The sequence below is a fragment of the Zonotrichia leucophrys genome, chromosome 8, assembly GCF_028769735.1.
Source record: "Zonotrichia leucophrys gambelii isolate GWCS_2022_RI chromosome 8, RI_Zleu_2.0, whole genome shotgun sequence".
Lineage (NCBI taxonomy): Eukaryota > Metazoa > Chordata > Aves > Passeriformes > Passerellidae > Zonotrichia > Zonotrichia leucophrys.
Window position 1 is genome coordinate 12,093,285 of NC_088178.1, and position 22,225 is coordinate 12,115,509.

The 22,225-nt window shown below is 39.9% G+C and overlaps 1 protein-coding gene across 1 annotated transcript; it reads right to left on the reverse strand.

The window, feature by feature from the left end:
• Positions 1–13,738: 13,738 nt before the first annotated feature.
• Positions 13,739–21,492, reverse strand: RTCA (RNA 3'-terminal phosphate cyclase). Its single transcript, XM_064719481.1, has 11 exons — positions 21,266–21,492; positions 21,059–21,159; positions 20,052–20,195; positions 19,167–19,290; positions 18,631–18,689; positions 17,973–18,114; positions 16,737–16,861; positions 16,545–16,603; positions 15,884–15,978; positions 14,674–14,778; positions 13,739–14,323 (listed from the first exon to the last, which is right to left on the reverse strand). Exons 1-11 carry the CDS (start codon positions 21,308–21,310, stop codon positions 14,219–14,221), a joined length of 1,104 nt encoding a protein of 367 aa, XP_064575551.1. The 5' UTR covers positions 21,311–21,492; the 3' UTR covers positions 13,739–14,218.
• Positions 21,493–22,225: the final 733 nt, after the last annotated feature.

Sequence of the window (22,225 nt, forward strand, 5' to 3'; positions counted from 1 at the left end):
AAATGATGTTCATTATGATGCAGAGGCATGAGAATGACCACAGTATGTCAAGCTGAGGCTTTTAACTAGCAGCAGGTAAAATGGAATGCCTAAAAATGCTGTAAAATCAACAAGCATGGTAATATGCTCTCTAAATGCACTCCCAGCCTCCAGCTCCTTTGAAGCTCAGGAGTTTCCTGAGTCAGAGGTTTCTTCACTGCACTTAGCAACTTGCAAGGGGGTTGGTTTTTGTCGCTTGAAATTATGTAAATCCATAGCATGCACAACATCTTTGTTTTCAAGAGAAGAAGCACTGCTTTGCTGAGTTTGAGATCTTATGGTGGTATGTTTGGGAGCTTTTGAAATTTCTGCCTTACACTGTTTTAGTTTGTGCTCTTTTCAAAATGGAAGAAAGTGAGAGAAGGCTTGAGCCATCTTTCAACACTGAGCTATCTAGATTTCTAGATAATGTCTGGAACACCAGAGAATGTAGTGTGAAGAACTCTGCACAGCATTGCCACAAGCTGTCAACAGCAGGAGAGAGGGATTTGGCAGGGATCCCGCAACCTAGCTGGAGAGCTGAATGTTCAAGACCTATTAAGAGGTAATTCTGCATACAATTTATATTGCCAATTACTGTATTTAACATGGTACAGGTGAGTAATCAATTAATTTCATATTTGAAGAACTCTTACTTAGATATTCAATATTCAAATGCAACGGAGCAGGGGATGGCTGTGACAGCTATGTTCAGGACTAGCAGGAGCAAGACCAGCCACCACACCTGCTTTAGTTCTTTGCAAACAAAATGAAAGCCTTTCCAATCCTTTCCACAAAAACTCTGGGAAAAAATTTGAGGTGGGTTACTGAGATTAGAGGAGAGACTAATGTTTTCGGTATGTAGAAATCTGGACCAGAGAGTATTAATGAATTGCTGATGCATTGTTAATTGTCCTACTCTTATTTAAACAAGAGTAATAATAAAACATGGTAAAGACTAAAACAGGTAAGAAATATGTGCAATCTTACTGAATTGGTAGAACATTTTTAAAAACTTCTAGAATTTTGTAAAAGATTGTTTACATAAGTATTGTTTCCACTGTTAATGACAAAAATTTAATTTCAAGGTAGCATTTTGTACGATTTATCAAAATGAATATGTGAAACAATAGGCCAATAGCATGAAGCACAGATGAAACAAGAGATTCTTTTGTTGGAGCCTCTGAAGAGTGTGTAATCAGAGCTCAAGTCTGTGACACTTGAAAAGAAAAACTGTCAGTTCTGAACCACCAGATTAACATCCTTGCCTGTACTTAAAAGATGAATACCTCTTTTCAGTTATCTTTCCTGCAGTTGAACTGTCAAGAACAGACATCTTGAAAGCCTGTTTTTTGAGTGTCTTAAAAGAGCCATCCTGGGGATGGAAAGAGACAGAAGTCTGCAGTCTAAAGGAATGTAGTGCAGTGCACCTTCTAGGTCACCCTGAGATTATGGCCCAAACACAAATTGTACAAAGAAGTATCTTAAATTTTATTTAATCTGCTTGGCCAACCTAATTCTTGATAATTTGATTTCCAAACATTCAAGAGGTCACAAATAGACTGAGTTAAAGCAAGACTTTTTCAAAAAATACACTCATGACAAGTTTAAAAGACAAAGTATGAGAAATTTTGTGGTAAATGCAGTCCTACTTTTCTGTGCCATTTAATCTGTTTTGCAGTTTGAAGTTTTTAAGATGCAGATATGTCTAAGTACTGATGCTAGGTAAAAAAATGCATCTTAGAAGCGAGAAGTGTGTTTCTGGACTGATAGAAGATACTTTTCAATATCCCTGCAGTCATCAGAGATTAGGGAGAACACAGAGCCAGTTCCTTCTCAGAGGTGAATGGTAAAAAGACAAGGGGATATGGCCAAAACATGTGACAAGGGAAGTTCCAGTTGTATGTGAGCAACAAATGCATGCTGAGGGTGGTTGAGCAGCCAAAGCAGGACCTCAGCACCTGTAGGACCTCTGCCCTTGGGGGTTTTTACAATTCAGGTGAAAAAGACCATGATCAGTGTAATCTAACTGTAAAGTTTGCCCTGCTTTCAGTGAAACACTGGACTTGATGATCTCCTGTGATCATCGCTGCCTAAATTTTTCTGTAACTATGCATGACAGAGGATTCCATGAGATACCATTGTTTTTTGATAAGGAGCAATATAATTCCCATATAAGGTCAGATGAAAGCTATTCAAGCAGATACTGATAATAAGCAATAAGCAGCAACCAAAGTTTCACAGGAGGATGTAAGAAAAATCCCTGAAGACAGATTTAGGACCAGCTGCTTCTGTAGTATTAAGGTGAGGTTTTTTTTCACCTGATACATATTGCCTAAATGCAGGCATAGGACTCAGTCTGTCTTCCAAAACATGGCATAGTCATAAGTCTAGAAGTCCAGTCATTTCATGACTCCTTTTTAAGTGCTCTCCCAATTACTTCCTGTGGAAAAGAGTTGCACAGTTTAATAAGACACTTTGTGAAGGGTATTTCCTTTGATAGGTTTAAAATGCTTCTCCTTTTTGTCCTCTTGTTTCTGAATAATCGGTCATGCTTTCTAAAACCTCTAGTGCAGTGTCACCTTTCATAAACACATGTCAGTGTGATACTTTCTATTCCAAAGGAAGCTTCATCATTTACTTACCTTAAAGGAGCTATAATATTTCTTGGATTATTCTGCATCTCAGTCCTCACATTGCAATATTTTGGGGATATTGTTGTCTTAAGCTGACATGGTCTGGCTGATATCCATAGTTTCCACTCCCAATCACCCATAGTAAGCCAAAAAAAGGGTCTACTCCTTACAGAAAACTAATTTCTCATCCAGCCCTCCCTTTTTTCTGTTCTTTTGGGTCAGTTTTGATTGGATCAGATCCTGAATTGATCCAATTGCTATATCACCTTGTGTTTAGTTAGGTTGGTGCAGCCAAGGCAGAGGTGGTGACTATCATGATGAAGACAGAGCCATCTCTTCTGCTCTTGCATCAGTTGAAAGTGTCTGTGACTCCTGCTAGCTGATTTTTTTTAACCATAGAAGCACACTCAGCAGAGACTTTTACTGCACCTAGAACAGTAATTTTTAATTGCCTGTTTATTAATAACTTCATCTAAATAGTCATTGTTCAACATGTCAGCAAAAATTTCCTGTGGAAAGGAAGTGGAAAGCAGTTGGCTGGTCTCTGGAAGTCTTTGGTATTTACAAAGCCTGACCTGGATTTTCCAAGTAAGTTGACTGAAAAATATTTTCCATTTCCCAGAGGAGTGTATTTGATAACCACATTTAGGACTTCCCTTACAGTATCCTTGATTGAAAAGCATATGCAGGTAAATCAGTATCCCCAGAAAGAGTTTAAGATTGCCTTAACATTCTTTTAAGTGCAAAGACCTGTACTAAAGGTTAATGAGACCATCAGATCACACAGGATACAGAATTCAGCCCTACAAAGGAGCATGTGATGATGGACTATATCTCTCCTACAATTGCCCTGCAGTGCTTTGCAGCCATATCCTTTTCCAGCTTGTTGCAAATGGCAATTTAGGATCAGCCATGCATAAATCACCAATATCATCAAAAGCCCATGAAAACATAGATTTGCTCATCATGGAAAGTTCCAAGAAGCTTTGCTGTAAGGCAAGGTAAAATATTCTGGTTTTAATAAATAAGCATTGAGTAAAAGAGAAATTTTCACTTCTTGTTCAGTATTAGTTACAGAAAGCACCTCTTCTGCTCCTTTCCTGTTTGAAAATTCTCACTTGTGCATCTGTTCTAGACTGAAGTTTTGTGACTATTTCAGTCTCATCCCATGAACTCCAGTGCTTCCCTGTGTTATTGGTGTAACACCTCTTCAGTGGCTTCCACCTCATCAACTCTATTAACCAAGAGCCCAGCTGGGTGAAACAAGAGGACACCAGCACAAACCCAGGGCTTGTGAACCAATCCATCATGGGGGTTCAGTGTCCTCTGCCCCTGGAGAAAGCTGCAGACTGGAACCAGGACCTCTTGCCAAGGAACCCAGGGAGCACATACAGTGCTGTAGGTGAATGGGTGCTCTGAGTTGCTCTCAGCAGTTTTGCTGTACAAATGATACATACTGGTATGTCAGCATCTTCCCAGCATTGTTTTGAAACAGCAAGTTGGTTAAGAACACATTTTGTTCCTGTTCTCTTGTATTATCACTCTCTTGCTCAACAATAAAAAATGCCAAAACCCCCAAAACTTTATGTCAAAATCCATGAGTTGAGCACATAAATCTGCAAATAGTTGCTGTTTGTATTCCTACTCTCTTGTCATAAAGAAATTGCTTAGGAAATAAATTTCCATGATAGCCTAGAGTCAGCTGCTTTACACACATATATGTGTAACATATATATATATATGTATGTGTGTAGCATTCATGGCAACCAGCAGCAGTTCCTTTTTAGAGGAGCATAACTGCAGTGTGATCTACCAGCCATCCTTGCAGCTATTTCATCCCCTGACCTAAATTTGGGAGTTTGTCATCACCACAAACACTACTACTCTTTGCTTCTAAGATTAAAGGGGGAAATAATGTCTCTATCTGCATGCAGTTGTAAAGCTATGCCAGGGTAGGTTTTGCTCTGTTTGTTACTTCTGCTGAGGAAGAAGAGTGCTCTTCCTCACATGATGGTAATTTTAGTGCAGGCTAGATAAAGCATACACAGAAGTAAAATGCTGTGAAAGAGACTATTCTGAAATTTGAACACATTTTCTTTAATCTCATATTTCTGGGCTTTTTGTGACTATTGCGTATCTTGGTTTAACTGAAGGTCAGTCTTGCATTTATGTGAGAAAAATCAGTCTTGTTCTTTTCCTGGATGAAGTTGGGAAACCTCAGGAATCTCATGCAAGTAATTTTGCGAAATTTCCATCCCAGCTTCCCAGCAGTTTAGATGCAGTCTTAGTCATACTCTGAAGAATATTCTGCCACTTAAACAAGGAGTACTAAAAGATAAACACCCTTCTTTCAAAAATGTCTGCTGTCTATGGGCAGTAACTTATTTTGCTAAGGACTAAAAGGTGATTGCAAGCCCTCAAAAATGTCCATGTATACAATGGGGATCCATTTTTGCTAGAATGGTATTTGACTGACTTTACTTCATAGCTTCCTTGAGCCAGAACTCCCAGATAATTCATGCTGCCTACACATTAAATCTCACTTTGTCTAAGCTTTGAGCCAAGAACTTGCCAGGAGGAGTGACTCAGCCATGGGGATAGCCTGGTTCCCATGAAAGTCTATCCCTCTAGGCTCTGTGGGTGCAGCTGGCCCCAGGAACTTGACCATAAACATAGGCTACAACACTACATGCACGAGCTTAAATTGCCTCAGTTTCATGTGGTTTAAATAACAAATTGTCTGATGCAGAAAACCCCAACCCAGCTCTGTAGGAGGATGTGTCTCTCTTCTATTTATGCAGAAAAAACGTGAATCCCATAATCCAGCATTCCTTCTATTTCATAAGATGTCATGAACTGCCATTTCTGCAGCTGTCTCTGCAGGCAGAGGCTGGTGCTGCATTTACGGGAACTGAGCCTCTGCTCATTTACACTGTAGGAGGGGCTTCCACAGACACGTCCTTGGATGTTTTCTGCACCTCCAATTGTGGTTCTCAGGAAGTAAAGTGGTTTCACAAGGACCAAGGTTAGCTGGAGCCAGACTGTGATTCTAATTCTGTAGTTTAACAATATTTTAATATTGTAATGCTTCTCTAAATAGATATGAATGTGAGAGGAAGGAGGGAAAGAGAAATGAGGGAAATGGAAAGCTGGAGAGAAGGTGAGAAATATGCATAAAACAGGAAAGAAGTGAACTTGAAAGCAGAACATGGAAAATAAAAATAGAAGCAGAAAGGGAAATAAAAAAAAAAGAAGTAAAAAAGACAATTAAAAAATGTGATTCTATTTGTCATAAGCACTTGGCTCAGCTGCAACTGAGTCTGCAAGATGGAGACACTGATAGCCTGCAGTGCAGGAAATGGGCATTGCTCACTTCTTCACAGGCTCACATAATACAACGGATAACGGATGAATGAAAGAAAGAAAGAAAGAGAAGCTTAGATAAATAGAGTAATTTAAACCTGCTAGGTGTCAGAAATTTTGTAATATGTCATGAGATCCTATGGAAACTTGTGCGCTTTTTGCTGAGGTTTTCTTGTTTTCTTCTGCTGAATTTTGTCCTTATTTCTCTTACCCGTATTACACATCTAGGGAAGTAGTGGATCTTGGAAATAGCTTGCCTATGATTTACTGGAAACTTGAATTTCATGCCCTCACATGTGGGAGAAGAAGCTTTAAGTAAAAAATGTTAGATTGTGGTGGCACAATTTCCTGGGCAGTGGGAGCCTTGGTTTGTGCTCCCAGGCTCACTGTGCAGCCCATGAGTAGTGGAGCAGGGAACCATCCAAACCCTTGGTTGCTACTGAGCCCAAGTGGTATGTGGGCAAGTTCAAACCTCAGCTCACCCTGCAGGAATATAATTCCTTTCATTTGTGGTCTTGTATTGTGGGGGACCAGCAGCCTTTTGAGCAGAACACCACAGTAGTCAATAACAGTCAGAACAAGAGGTGGTAGGGTTTCCTTCTTCCACAATATGTGCATTAAAGCATCTCCCAGGAAGTAAAATACCCTCATGTTAAATTCTTCCTCTACCAGAACAGATTTAACTACCTTTCCTAAGTGCAGCAATCACTGCTGTCCAATTTGCTGTGGGACAGAGCCTCTCCTTTTCTCCTGCAGGATAACCAGGATGACTGCAGTGTTCATATGAAAGTTTCATTGGTTCTGTTTCAGGATCATTAAATAATCATTGGATAAAACACCTACTTTCTGCCCAAATATAGGTTTGGGCTTGACTCTTGACTGAATGGCAAAGCATTTGAATTGTGCTTATTTTACAGAGCACATATTAAATAATAAACAGGATACAGGAATCTGGCCTGCAGTCAGAGGACATAAATCTTGTCCTGGAGGTCACCATCCTATGAGACGGAAGCAAACAAATCTATCTAACAGCACAGTTTAAAAACTCTTTTTTGCTGACTGACCAAACTGTGTTAAAAGGAAGTTAGTTCACCATCACACTGACCTTTTCCTCTGTGAAGGTGGCTATCACTAATTCTATTACATTAATTTCTCACTGCAAGCACTAAGGGTTAATATAGAAAGTATTTTAGTTTAGTATATTACATATTATCTTAACCCACTCTAAATAGTCTATTTCATTTTTACTAGTTAAAGCTGTCTTTATCTATGCAGGTTTTACAACTGATGAAAAAAAAGACAAGAAAAGTTAAATGTATCCTCAATTTCAGAGGAGCTGAGCACACTGCAACAATTGTAAACTTCAGTGGGAATACAAAGAGCCACTTCTGGAATCAAGACTTCATACAGGTATGTAAATATTCTAAACTTTACCTGGCAGCAGGCTCTGTCCTATTGATAGATATAGATTTCTAAACCAGTTAACTGTTTTTCTCCAGAAGTCCATCAAGTTTGAAAATATTTTTCCAGTTGTAACTAATAAGTTGAAAGAAATCAGTACATTTAAATGTTTCCATGAGATGGCTGCATAGATATTTTCCATTCCCTTCAACAAAATGAGCGGCTTAGATGGATTTTTGGTAGTTGTTTTATGAAATAATTCCATTTTAGAACTGAAAAAGAGATAAAGAAAAAAAAAAACCAGAATTAAGAAGTATTTTCAAATGCTTTTGAGAGCAGAGACCTCTATATTATGCAATGGAAAGAGGAAAAAAACACCAGCAAAGGTAATATTGTTCCAGCTGAGAACTCAACAGTGTGTAGCAAGATCACTGGTAAAACTGAGGAGCTGAAGTTCAAAGCCCAGAGCTATGATGTGGGGAATATGTGGGGATAAAAAGATGAAAGCTTTCAATAGATAGAAGGCCCAAGATTTGCCGGTCTTTACGAAATGTAATTAATTTTTAAATCCTATTTTGAGTTCATACAGTTCAGCTTAGTTTAAAGAATCTTTCTTTATAGTTTTACATCTGATAATTTGATTATGAAAATGAACTCTCCCACATAGCAGAGAATGCTAGCAATCCTGTTCTGATAAGAGATATTTATACAGCACCACCAAATCACTTAAACATAAGGGGGCCATGTGCTTATCCTCATTTCTGATGACGAGCCCTCTGTAGCTATCTAAGATTTGTCAGCACTTGTTGATATTCCCTGTTCAGTCAGGGTCGGTGCTTTCCAGTGCTACTTCAGAGCAACTGCTTTGACTTACTTGGATATTCTGTGAATTGAGACTCTTTCTTTGTGCTTGCAGCTTAGAATAGAGGTGCTGGTAGAGAACCTAACTTTTAACTTATCTTTGATCAGGGAGAAAAGAAAAACCTGAGGAATCTTGAGAAACAGAGCAGGGGAAGAAGGGACTAATTTTTGTAAAAAGCAATATAATTGGTAAATTTTCATAGCTGAAAGGGATATTGAGTGAACATAAAGCATTTGCTGTAAAGTATTTCTTAGCAAGCCATTTCAGCAAAGCAGAATTCAAAATCATAGTTGTCTATGGAGAATTTGGGGGAGATGATGGTAGAACAAAAGTTATGGAAATCATGTTTAGACTCACTGCTTACTCTTCCTTCCTTTCTTTCCAAATGATATAATCTAATAACCATTTTAATTTGTGTCAATAGCCCAAGTTCCATCTTCATTTTAAAAAATGTAAATTCCCAGTCATGGTTTCATCATATTAAAAGCAAATATTTGCTATTATATTACCAAGAAGCCATGACTGCTGTTTCTAAAACACAGTATATTGGAATTTGTCTTAGTCTTCACAGGCATTTTCTGTAAGACCCATTCTGTTCAAAAGTGAATGCTTTATTCATCAGTTTTTTTAATGGAATGCAGTACTAATATAACAAAGAAGTAACAGAAGCCTGTTCAAACAACAGAGTTTGTTCTGATGCCACAAAGATTAATAGCTGAGAAAACATATGATCTACTAGAGCATTTCTGGATTACAGGAGTTGGATAAACTTCAAGTCAGTTGGCTTTGTATAAACTAGAAAAGTGCAATGCATGTAAAATTCTGTTTATGCAGTGGTTTCCATATGAAAAAAAATCATTAAACCCTGTAACAAATTGTCTTTTTATATAGGAATCATTTATTTGGTAATGCAAGTCTAAAGTAGATAGAAAAATATCTCTGGAAGGAGAAAAAGAAAAATAACATTAGATGTTTTCTGAATTGATATTTTTTCTTGTAATGGATCTTTGAAAACTTGTATGCTGTGACATAAAAAGTCTAAAATTTAATCCTAAAAAAGTTTCATGTGAAGAAAAAGATTCAGTTATTATTTGAAAGTGTGATTTTCTAATAAGAGTTTCTTGTTCTAGCAGATGTCCTATCATTATGGGATCCCAAATACTTTGGATTTGGAAAGCATTGCACAGAAAGCCTCCTGGGCAGAGGAAAGACAGTTGGGTGGGACAAAAATTCAAAGTCACACAGCTTGCACTGGGACATTCTCCATATGCACACTCCACAAGAGCTTTTAGCTTTTAAGTGCACTTATCAGTAGGTTTCCTAAGCCTTCAACTTTGGCCTTCAAGGCAATAGAAAATCTGGGATTAAAAGAAAAAATCTGATTCTGCCCAAGTTTACACAGGACTGTGTTCTCACTTGTTTTACCTGCCTTTACTGACCTTTTTGCAGTCAAATATTAGGGAAGCACTTTTCAGCTGACCTATTTTACTTGATTATTTAGATATTGATATTACTTCCTATTCTCTCTGATCACCAACAGATTTGATGTCTGTGTTTGCAGTCACTTCTTTTGAATTAAAGATGTAGCTCTAATTCTAAAATTTCTTAATTGTTTCCATTTTAAAGAATTTATGTTGACAATTTTTTTCCTATATGCACCTTTGTTTAGTGAAGTGTTTTATTTAACCTCTGGTTGATTTCAGCATCGTCACTTCTAGATAACCTGTGCTGGAATATCTTAGAGAATTCTTCCACACTATGTTGGGATAACCATTACTTGCTGGATAGGGATTTCAGGCTCATAGGATGAGGTGGGAAAGGATCACAGGTGGGCTCTGGTGAAAACTGCTGCACAATGCAGGGTGAGCCCTGAGCTCAAGGGGGGTCAGTCAGGGCTCTGGCCAGCCTGAGCATCTCTCATTTCTGTTTCTCACCCTCTGCCATGCTCCATGGGCCTGACTCCATGTCCTCCCTCACCCTGTGCAGGCACTGGACATTTGCTGGTAGCTCTGAGCCCATTCCCTCCCCTTCCCTCAGTCCCTCCTCACAGAGCTCCAGCCCCAGATCAGCTTCACCAGTGGTGTTCTCCTTGGATGGAGGGGCCCAAAACTGGATGCAGTTGTCCCAAGATGGGCTAGAAAATAGTGAATGTGTCACTAACATGTCAGTGACCAGAATGAAACACCCGGGCTCAGAAGAGGAACAGTCACCAGACAATCTAGGGGCATGAAAGGAGAAAAGGTTCAAAAATATCCTTTTTGAGAGGAACAGAGTTCAGACAGAACCAGAGTGCAGTATTCCTGGAGAAAGTTTTCTAACTGGCTGCATATAATGCCCATTTTATTTGTCTTGCAGCTCCAGTCCCCACATACCTGAGTGCAGTGACTCTGATCACTGCATTCATCCAAACACAATCCTCTTTCATGCAAGTGCACCAGAGACACACAGTTGGAGAGGATTTATCCCATTTCCTTGGTACATAGAACTTCTGAGTCATTGCCACTACTTGTTTGAGCAGTACTAAATGTAAGCATCTTAGTTGTATCTGTACACCCACACTGAAGTTTTTATATAAGATTCAAATGTGCCTGATTAACATAAGAAAACCCAGTGCATATTTGTGGAGCAGGTGCAAGCAATGTCTCATCTCTTCCTGAACAAAAGGTTAATACATTCTCACCAGTGACTTAATCCAACCTTATAGTTAAAAGATTTGTGATTGCAAATGGATAAAAATGAAAGTTAAAAAGCTTCCAGTAATGCCCTGTAAATATCAGTTAATATTCAAAGAGGACAGGGTGCTTAAAAAAAAAAAGTTACACCACTAACTACCAACAACTAATTTGCACACACTGCATTAATTTAAAGAATTATTTATGGTCTAAAATTTAAGCTCAAATGCATACAACATGTGCAATGTAGGAGTGTGAAGTAACAAGGTCTGCAGCTCGTGTTTTGACTTGTAGATTTAAAATCAAGTGAATTGAAAGTAAATGTAAGCCCAGAGGATTTAAGTTTTATGGTGCAGAACTCCATTGAAAAGAGAAGGTAGCAACCTGACAGAACATGAATGATAGCATTAATCCCAAATCCATTTTATGGTTTTTATCATTTCAGTTAAAATTTGTTTAAGTATACATGTAATGAAGAGTAATTATGATATGTAGAAAAAGAAGAGGAATTACAATAAACATTTCCTGGTAAGAGGTTACCATGAAGTGACAGGATGTGAATTACCCAGGGCCTGGGTAATAGGATTCTGTATGTGTGTATATGTGTGTTATATGTGTGTGTGTAGCAGGGGGTAACAATTATTTGGAGAATTTAATCCCACTGAGGAGTAAAACCTGTTGTGGATGACTCCCATCTAAAGCTTTTCCAATCCCAAGGAGAAAAAGGTTGCATGTAAATCCTTGTCAAAGCAGCTCCAGCTTCCTCCAGTGCAGGAAGCCCAGCAGGGGTGGCACTAGGGGACAGCCCTCCCAATGACAAGGCAAGCACAGAAGGGCAGCTCTGCAGCCTCTCCCCTGCCCACTGCTGGCCCCAAGGTCGGGGCACAAGGAGCAAGGGCTGGGCGCTTGACCAGGCAAGCAAGGACTGCTAGGTAGGAATGGCAGCTGCTCTGTGGAACACACTTTCATATTTAGCTTTCATATTCTCCAGATTCTGTACTGCACTAGTATATGACTCTGAACTTCATATAAAGTATCAGCAAGTTCTCTCACAGTTTAGTTAGACAAAACAATCCTGTTGCAGCTTCAGGCCCAAAAAGTGCAAACCACGGCGAGTTGAGGAGAGCTGTCTGGGAGGATGGGACTTCATAACCTGGAGCTGTAATTGGACAATTAACCCAAATAAGTTTATAAGTTTTGGAAATGGACCAAAACTTAGAAAAGTGTGAAAACTCATGACCCAGAGTCCATCTTGGGTGGAGCCACAGCCAGGCTCTTGTACTGCCCAAGGTGTATCTTTTGAAAGCCTTTTTAAAAAATACTTTATTCCTTTATTTCTGTCTAGCCTTTGTTCTAGGTATCCCCTCAAGGCATCACTGGTAACCTGGGTTTGTTAATTTTTGTTAGATGTGCTGCCTGAGCATTTACATGTTTTTCTATGTCTGGAAGACAAAAACTGCACTTCAGTTTTTCAATGCGATTTTTTTGTTCAACTGAATTTTGTTTTATTTAGTGATTTTAAAAAAATATTTTTTAAAACTTTCATTGATAGCAAAATCTGTACATTCAAAAACCAAGTCAAGTATATTAATCTTTTGAATAATGAAAATGGGTAAAGATCCATTCAAATTTGGTTTTAAGAGCTTGTTTTCTTAAGCACAGACAGCAACTTCTTTGGTATTTCAAGTTTTTTTTTTTTAATACATTCAGAATTCTTCAAAAAAGGGAACACAGATAATCATTAACAGCATGGCTGAGTAACTCAAGTGTTCTACAAAGGATGTCGAGTCTGTGTCCCAAAACTACTTCAGCAGGTGACTATTGCCCCCTTCAGACTACTGCCAGTACTACAGAAAAATAATTAGTTGGAAATTAAAAGCATTCCTTTGCACTACAGGGAAAACCCTAAGAAGAAAGATATTGTTAAGTAGATAGTTGGTGAACTTTTTTGGATATTAGCAAGGGATTTTCCTGGTATTAGAAATGTACAGTAATGCATTAAGTAAGCAATTATCTTAATTAGTACAGCAAACAATACCTCAAGTTGCATCTTCAGCAGTTAGATTCAAGAGTCACAACTGAGGAAAAAAAATCTTAGAACTAATGGCTGCAGGATGGGCTGGGAAACTTGAAAATCAGTTCAAGCTTCCAGAGTGCATTTATACAGTTTTGGTTAAGTGATTCCAACTCCTTGATTGGGGTCTTCATATGCAAAACCAATTGTGTCCTATTTCTCATTTCACCTCCCTTCTACTTCAGAGAAAGTTTTTGTAGCATGATCAACACCTCAACACCAGCCTGGTAGAAGCTCTTCTTTACTTAATGCCCAGATAGGGGATAACACACCTGGATTTTATATGCCTACACAATTTGTATGCATTTACAGTGCTCCATGTCCACACACATGGGTACTGTGTCTGTATGTGTGTTCAACAGCACCCTAATCTCAGAAGAAATTAAGTACTCCCTTCAAAAAGAACATCACCTCAGTGAAAATGTAGTCTCAGTTATTATGCTAAGTGACAAGGGCAACTGCAGCTAGAAAACAAAATCATATCATGGAGTCAATTCTTGGTGTCTGGGCTGTAATGTGGTATATTGATTTAGCTTGCCTGAGCATCTATCATAAAATAGATGAAAAAAAAGATTTCAAAGAGTATCTTATGCATTGAGTCTTCTTTCCACAGGGAGAAAAAGAAACTATGCTTCTGAAAATTTATTTTGTATCCACCTTTCCCAAGCACAACCTGCTCAGATACCAGCAAATGTAAATATCAGCCTGTTATAGGGTGCTACTGCTTTATTATTTAGCAAATGGCTAAGGAAGAACAGCAATACAGATTTGATGGTGCATTTAATTCCATGTACCTCATAACATAAAGGTTTCCAGAGAACAGAACTTGCAGTTTTTAAAAGTGAAAGAAATACTGAACTAAAATAGTTATTTTCTATAGTTATTTTCTACTTAGGTAAAGTTCAAAGCCTCCAGTTGAAGCTCTTGCATATATACAGTATATGCTATTTGTTGTCCTCTTGCTACTCATTTTGCTGCTAATAGTAAAAAAAACAAAGTAAAGTTTTCATTTTCACATGACAGATTTTCATCATACCAAGGAAAAACTTGACATCAACCTTCAAGTTAAATCACTCAGATGTGACAGAAGGCTCCTCCTCTTCAGGCAGATCATACATCCAATGAAGTGTAGTGCAATACATCACTGAGGTATGTTGAATGCTGCTTTTGGCAGCTTGCTGCCTTTTTTTTTTTAGCATTTTAAGTTTGAGTTTATCATCCCCATTCCTTGGCACTCAATGATGTAGGTATCATTACCAGGGTCTTCCTCTTCTGACTTTGTCACAGTAAACTTGGCCTAGAAGAGGATTAGAAATGCATCACTGATTAAGTTATCACATACACAGTATTGAGTATCTGATGTCAAATAATTGTATTGCCACGTGTTTATGTATATTACAGCTTTGATAGATTCAATTCTTAAAACATTTATATAAATGTGGTAAAAGTATCTAACCATTCTAAAAGCCTTTAACTCTAGAGTAGGCTCACTTTGTACAGGAAAACTCCCAGGTAAATACTATAGCAATTGTTTTATTAATGCTTCTCCTCCACGATCAAGTTCAGCTCACACTGCCTGATGAACTGTACACTGCCAAGCTACTGGAAGAAAATGAAAGGTAAAACTTCCTGAATGTTTGGACTCACCTTTGTTAGCTGCTCTGCAAAGTGTATAGCTGTTTGAGTATGCAGTGTAATTGGTCCACTTTTCACTTTAGACACTCCTTTTGCTAATGCCATAAAAATGATCAGCTGGAATGGAGGGAAAGGTAATTATTAAGGCATTCTTCAGATTCAAGGAATTTATTGATTAAAAAACCCCAACTAAAACAAGCAAAATTTCTGTAAATATAAAAATTTTCTCTTCTTAGTTTGATAAAAGTTCATGAAGCTGAGTTTGAAGAGTAATCCATGGCTCCAGAAGTTTGGAGATTGCTACTGTAATACCTATTACAGAAGGGGTATTTTTCCACAGTAGCCCCTGAATTCCTATTACTGAATTCCTGGCCCTGAATCCCTGTTATTACAATTAACTTTGCTCTCCCCCACTGTATTGCCCCAAAATTTCCCCAAGCCACATCAAACTCCAGATTAGTAGTTTACTTATATGGAGAGAATCTCAGGAAGAAGTACCTTCAATTCTAACACTTCCTGATCACATATTCACCAGAGAGACACCCAAAACACTTTGATTTGACTTAAAACCATCACCATGACAAGAATACTGCCAGGTGTGATTAACTCTGTGCAGTTCCCATACACAGTGACTCTGGCTGTGGCTTGTTCCCATCAACAGGTACTTGCATGCTTTGAAAAAAGTAGGCTGAGTCCAAGACCCAAACATTTATTATACTACATAATATTCATGTGTGCCCAGGTGTTTACAGCTAAGAGCTAGCATCATCCTAGCTAAACCAGCCCAAGATTCTTATCAGGCTAAGATAAGGCAGTGGAGGGCCTTCATTCTCAAATGAAATTAGGGGAGTAAGATAATTGGGAGCATGTTCTAGATATTCCCTAGTACCTTCCCTGAGTATCATTCTGTGTATGTAAGGAGGGAGCTATTATCACTGCACTGCATGAAATGCCAAATAGAAGCAAGTTCCTGCCTCTGTCTTCCATACTTACTGAGGGTCACAGAAAGGCAAAATTTGAGGGTGTTGGTACAATGCTAAAAGCATTTGTGGTTCCTACAAACTGTATGTAATTTGCTAATCCTAGTGATCTTGTGACTACACATCTCTGAGAGTACTAACTAATATTTTGTTCCTTCCCTATTCAGATCTATAATGTTTTCAAATAGTGCATGCATGTTCTTGCTACTTCAGCCTCATGTAAACACATGTAGGAACCTTACTTGGTCTTGCAGAGAATCATCCACAGTTCCACCATGTTTAAGATTCTGAAGCAGCATCTCTGCTGCTTCAATGCCAACTTTGTCAGCATTCTTTCCTAAGAGAGAAATCAGAAAGCTGAAAATCACTATTTAAAAGTACAAAAAAAGAAAAACAACCCAAGAAATTGTCAACTCTTTAGATCTTTTTTCTTTAAAACTATTGCTCTTGCCTTAAATTTCTGCTTAAAACAAAATCCTTCCCATCTTATGCGAATATATAGTTTATACTTCCTAAGCACTGGAAAGAAATTAGCTTCATTTAGTCAGAAAAACATTTGATTCAAATAATTTAAAACCAAGATCACTTCCATTCATTTTAATATAGATTCACTCTTGAGCAAAAACTTCAAATGTTAAAACAAAGTCTATGCACCTAAAGTTCAGAAATATTTCCAGTGATTCTCCATTTTGATACAAGGTAAATTTAACAGTTCTGTAATTTTTGTAAATTTCCATTTACTGTGTTTTAAATCTGCTCATTTCGGTTGTCCTTTATTTCTAACAGCATATATTTAATAATGAAACATTCAGAGCATCAGATTTTTAAACAGGTGATACTTCAGATTCCTAATTTGTTATTGGTATATTAAGTTAATTCTTAACGAATTCATGGAATTCTTACCTCTCTTGCCAAGTGATGACCCAGCTAACAAACAACCTGTTGAGGTCTCTGCAACAATACTAAGCACAAAATCAAAAATAATTAAAATCAAAATCACTCATATTACAGTTTATTTATCAGATATGTAATCAGGTCCTAGCTAATTAACCAACAAGATTAGAGATAACAATAGTAAGCTTGGACTCATCTTACATTATTCCACTTCCAGTCCCAACAGCTTGATCATCAGGTTCTCTGACAGGCTGAATGTTAATGTAGAGGTCTCTGATTTCTCTTCTGAGGCACCTCACTGCTGCTGCTGACATGTCTTTTGCCAGCTAACAAGACAAGATATAAATCCAGTAATTCAATTATGTAATATAGCAATGCTTTTTCCTCATAAATTCAACTATTACAGTTAATCCCTGAATAAAGGAGCTACTTTATTAACTAGAAAAACAAAGGATTGTTATACACCCTTATAAGCAGGATCTGAACATGATTTTCTTCTGAAAGTTTTTCTACCATATTAGATCCTATAAAAATGACAGTTATAGAAATGTATGTAGAAATCAATATCAATAGAAATTAATGAACATTTCTTCAGTCATAGAGAAAAAACATGTATTTTAGTCTTCTCGCAAAACTTTCAATTCTAAAAATAACTCACCCCAAAACCAAGTGCAAAAACCCCACCCCACAATTATTACATACAGAACATACTCTGTATGAGAGAACACACAAAATAACAATTTTACATTGCAAGCAAATGGGGACATACGGAGCTTTTCCCATTTCTGTGATCTAATCACAGCTGTATTCACAGGTTTGGAGATTTTAAGACCAAAACCAGCAGTCCATAGCTTTTCAAAAAGCAACTCAGCTTCTCTTCCTTCCTCTATTAATTCCTAGCCTGTGTGTGAGATGGAACCTCAAGGAGATCCCAGCACTCAGGACAGGAAGAATAGAAAAGAGGAGATATAAAGGAGCAAATTTATCTCTTTTTATTTTTGGCTAAACCTACCCTTAACTTGTTCTAATACCCTTAGCAATGGTTGAAAAACTTATTGTAGACTGGCCTCCACCTATTACAGTGCTCATAATTTATGAACACGGGCCCTAATTTCAGATTTAAAATAATGCACATGAAGAATACATAAATCATAAGACACCCCTCAATATATGCCAAAGATTTTTGAATAGTCCTATGAAGGATGAGGATACTGCTCTCATTTCCTGTTTTAGCTTCACACTGCTGTGCAATGAATGAATTTTAGGTATGTCCAATATAACATTCTGCAGCCTGAATAATTGAAACCATTTAATAAGGTTGCTTAGCTTGTGTAAGACTGCAAAAGGCAGGAGAGCAGAGGAATGTTGAGCAGATTGCATGCAATTTTATATAGCTATATAAAGTTGGATGCCACCAGAGCCATGATAAGCACTTACTTTGATAGGCAGTGCTCCAGCAACAAATGCCCTTCCATAAATCTTTGTCACTGTGCCACGTTCTGTTAAGTTTATTGGGCTCAGCTCTTTGACTGGAGACATCTGGACTACAACTTCACCACCTCCTTGAGGATAGTAGCCCCTATTTAGAAACAGTAATTGGACATAATTAAATGCAATGATCACAGGGAAACCAAGAAAAGGGCCAGGAGGCTCTTCATATATTTCACTATACATTTTTATGTTCCCTGTTACTGTACATGCCAATTTTCTTGATGTGTGCCTTAGAAACCCTTATAATGGAATTAGGCTCTCTAACAGTAATCCTCTGTAATGCACACCTTATTAACTTCCTAACACCAACCCAACTGCTCCTTGGAAAAAGCTCAGTAACGCACTGCCTGCTCAGCATGTGCTCCCCTCAGGGGAGCCAACAGGCAACATTACACAGCAGCTGTAGACTCAGCAATGAAAAGAAAAGACAGCCAAGAACCCTATCCCATTCATCATGTGGTGACAGTACACACAGGGGCAGCTAATGCAGATTAGTTCATGTATTATAAATTCACCCCTCAGTTTGATTGAGGGCCCCTTGTGTGCCTCTGCTCACACATGGGTTCAGTAAGGCCCAGCTCTGCTGCACTGCTCCACAACTCACCTCCTCTTTATGTCACAATTAAATGTGAAATTGAACTTTTCGATTATTGGCTTGAAAACCTGAAAATGAAACATATAAGAGTGAATTTATTTTGCATTGCTAATTTCCCACTATGTTATACAATCTTAAAAGAAAAGAAAAAAGCTCAACACAAAAATTTCAGTTGCATTATCAAAAAAAAAAGCTAGTCTCATCCATATAGCTTATTTTACATTCCTCATACTTCATTTTCAATGTCACTTTGTGTAAAAGGATTTTCTTATGGAAAAATAAGAGTAATTCACAGCACTTCTAGAAAAAAGAATACATTTTGAGTGAAATTTTCTGTAGTAATTGAAACCAAAGAGACTATTTGCCATTTCAGGAAATTCCATGAAACACTGGTTGCTCTCTACAGCCAGTACACTACCAGTGCTATGTTCCATGCCTAATTCCATAATCACAAATAGACTTGCAGTAAGAGCAACAGAGGAACAGCAGTGACATTGCACACACACTCAGGGAAGATGCACCAAGGCAAAGGAATTTCTCCCTACCATGACTGTGTAGTCTATCTGAGGAGCCATCTCCGCATTAGTCCCACCTTTTAAATGCAGCTCTGATGGGGAAGCAGCAAACAGCACACAGGGCATTGCTACCTGCATCAGTAGGCACACACTCCTGAAAGCAATTATAACATACTCAAATGTTACACCTCATAACCCACACAATTCCAGAGAATCATTATACACCAAGGAACATTTTACTAGAACATTTACTTTTGCATTTTATTTTTAAAATTATCTATAAACTTATCAGTCTTAAAAGATACTACTTTAAAACTTCATGTCCTTACCAAGCCTAAATATGAAAGTTTTCATTTCACATTAATTGCATCTTTAGTAGTTCTATTTGAAATAAAGTTACATATTTTCCTTAGTATAGTGATGTGATCATAAAACTGGGTTTAGGTAGCAGAAAAGGCTTAGGCAGCACTAACATTGTAATACATGGATGGAATAGGTCCCATTTCCAAAAGAGCAATATGACATACTGTGCTACTTATGAGCATAAGTAAAATGTCAAAATTTACCTTATTATATGGTGATTATTTCAGACCTCATGGATGTGAGATACTCATTTAATTTAATGCATTTGGTCTGGTATGTAGCACATTAACGTGAGGAAATTACACCTGAAGTTTTAAAGCTGCTTTTTCCATGACATGAACCAAGCATTCAGCTTTTATACCAATCATACTTTTAAACTTCACATGTACTTCCTGCATATCCTACCTATACTACAGGTTCTTTGCTCACATAAATCTGGCTCAGGCAGCACATATCCTGGGGTCATTACCAAAGCATAAATGTTCTTTTTTCCCCCACCCCATCTATTGTGACAATTTTAAAGTTATCAGAAGCTAGTGTACAAAGACATACCCTGCTGTTTTTGTATCTGCTATGTGGGTTCCACCTTTGATCTTCCCAGGAGTGAAGGTTATTTCTGTTGAGCCAATTTCTCCACCATTCAGCTTCCCATCACACAAATCTCGAATCATCTCCAATCCTGACAGATGCTGAGGTCTTAGAGTGACAATGCACAGTTAAAGACACATACAAGTAGACCACGTGCTTATGTTACATTAAAGCAGCCACTAAACACACTAAAAAAACTACAACTGCAAATTTTGGATCAGAAATTCACTCTGGTTACTGCAGTACTTCTGAGTTCTCAGGAGCAAAAGAGTGGCATTCAGGCCATACTGGGATATGCAGGATTCTGGATCTTTTCCACTAGCATGGGCCCAAGACATACAGATGAGATGCAAGAGCAGCCACTTGTCCTAATGTGATAAATGCTTGGACAGAAACGCAGTGGGATAATGATGGCAATACTGGCTGAGCCAGAACCAGCTGCAGGGCTACAAGACAGTTAACAGGCTTGCTATGTACTTGCCTTGTGCTTGTTTGCATTTGTTTGGGTAATCTAAATAGGAAATACACCAACTGTTTTTAACACTGGAAATATGCTAACTGTATCAGCACTAGGATATGCCCTATCTATTCTTAGCACTGTAGGCTCGGCGAGCTGTGTTTTGCTCAGCATTACATCAGTGTGTTCCCCGTTTCAAAGCGTGGTCCGCTCAGCACCTGTGGAACCATTCCCCGGGCCGCGCCCTCACCTGCCCCGCCTGCGGCCCGGGCGGGACCGAGCTGAGGGCACCGGCAAGAGAACCGAGCCCGCTTCATGCCGCAGCGTTCTCCCTCACTCCTTGAGAGCCACAGACAGGATTTTCTAGCAAAAAGGTTCTTTTAAAGCAATGGAAACGCAAACGTTTCAGACGAGAGCAGCCGAGGCCTTGCGTGGCCGCGCCCCAGCCCGGGAGGGCCCCACACGCCGTAAGTGACCGGCTGCGCGCCCCGGGACCGCCCGGAGAGGGTCTCACCTGAGGCCGGGCTGGCTGCGCCCGGCGCGGATCCGGCGCACCCGCAGCGGCAGCCCCAGCAGGCAGCTCAGCGCCGTGGACACCCGCAGGATCTGCCCGCCCTGCACGGAGAAATGGCGCTCGTCAGGCGCTACGGCGCTTCCCGCACACCCGGCCGGCCCGTACCGCTGCCCGGGGCCAGGTAAGCCGCGGCCCGCTGGCGCTCACCCCCTCCATGATCCCGCCGTCTATCTCCACCCTGTCCCCGTCCATGGCTGGCGAGGAGCGGTGTCCCTCGCAGAGGCCGCGCCGATGGGATCCCGGCGGGGCCCTAAACACGGCGAGCCCTCGGCGAAGCAGCCCCGGGCTGAGAGTGTTTGACGGCGGCGGCGCGCCCGGGATGCTGCAGTACCGGGGCGGGCGGCGGTGCCGGGCAGGCGCAGAGCGGAGGCGCCTCCCTGCCCGCCCGGCGCGGGTTGGTCGGGGCGGCTCCGCCGCGGGGAGGAGCAGCCGGAGGGCCCGGCGCTCCGGCGGGGGCTGGGACTAGCTCCATTGTCCCCGCGGTACTGACCGCGTCCCGCTGGAGGCAATGCCTCTCCTTTGTCCTGAGGGCCGGAGCGGTGACAATCGCGGCTCCTGGGAGATAAGAGCCATGGGTACAGCGCTGCCGCCGGAGGAGAGCAGCCGGACTGTTGCTCTCCTCGTTACACGCTACTTTTCCTCAGAATCACAGAATGAATTAGGTTGTAAAAGACCTCTGAGATTATCAAGTCCAGCCTATAAACGAATACCACCATGTTAGTCAGATCGTGGCACTAAGTTTCACGTCCAGTCTTTTCCTTAAACTCTTCTGGGGTTGGTATCTCCACCTCCTTCCTGGGCAGCCCGTTCCAATGTCTAATCACCCTTTCTGTGAAGAGATTTTTCCTAATGTTCAACGTAAACCTCCCCTGCCGCATTTTAAGACTATGCCCTGTCGCTCGTCACCTGGGAGAAGAGGTCGATCCCCACCTGGTTACAATCACCCAGCACGCAGAACCACAGACACGGGCGTGTTGTTCTGGCAGGCTCACTCGGGACTTTATTACACGTGTACAGGGAATGGCCAGGCTTTTCACGCTGCTGTTTCCGCTACCGCGGCCCGGGGAAGCCGCACGCCGTGCACGGCCACCCGGGGCTCTGGCCCGC

Coding starts and splice junctions, on each gene's coding strand:
- RTCA (XM_064719481.1), bottom strand. CDS start 21,310: ATGGACGGGGACAGGGTGGAGATAGACGGCGGGATCATGGAGGGG. Junction 21,160..21,265: donor ACGGCGGGATCATGGAGGGG/GTGAGCGCCAGC, acceptor TTCTCCGTGCAG/GGCGGGCAGATCCTGCGGGT. Junction 14,779..15,883: donor ATGATTCTCTGCAAGACCAA/GTAAGGTTCCTA, acceptor CCTCCATTCCAG/CTGATCATTTTTATGGCATT.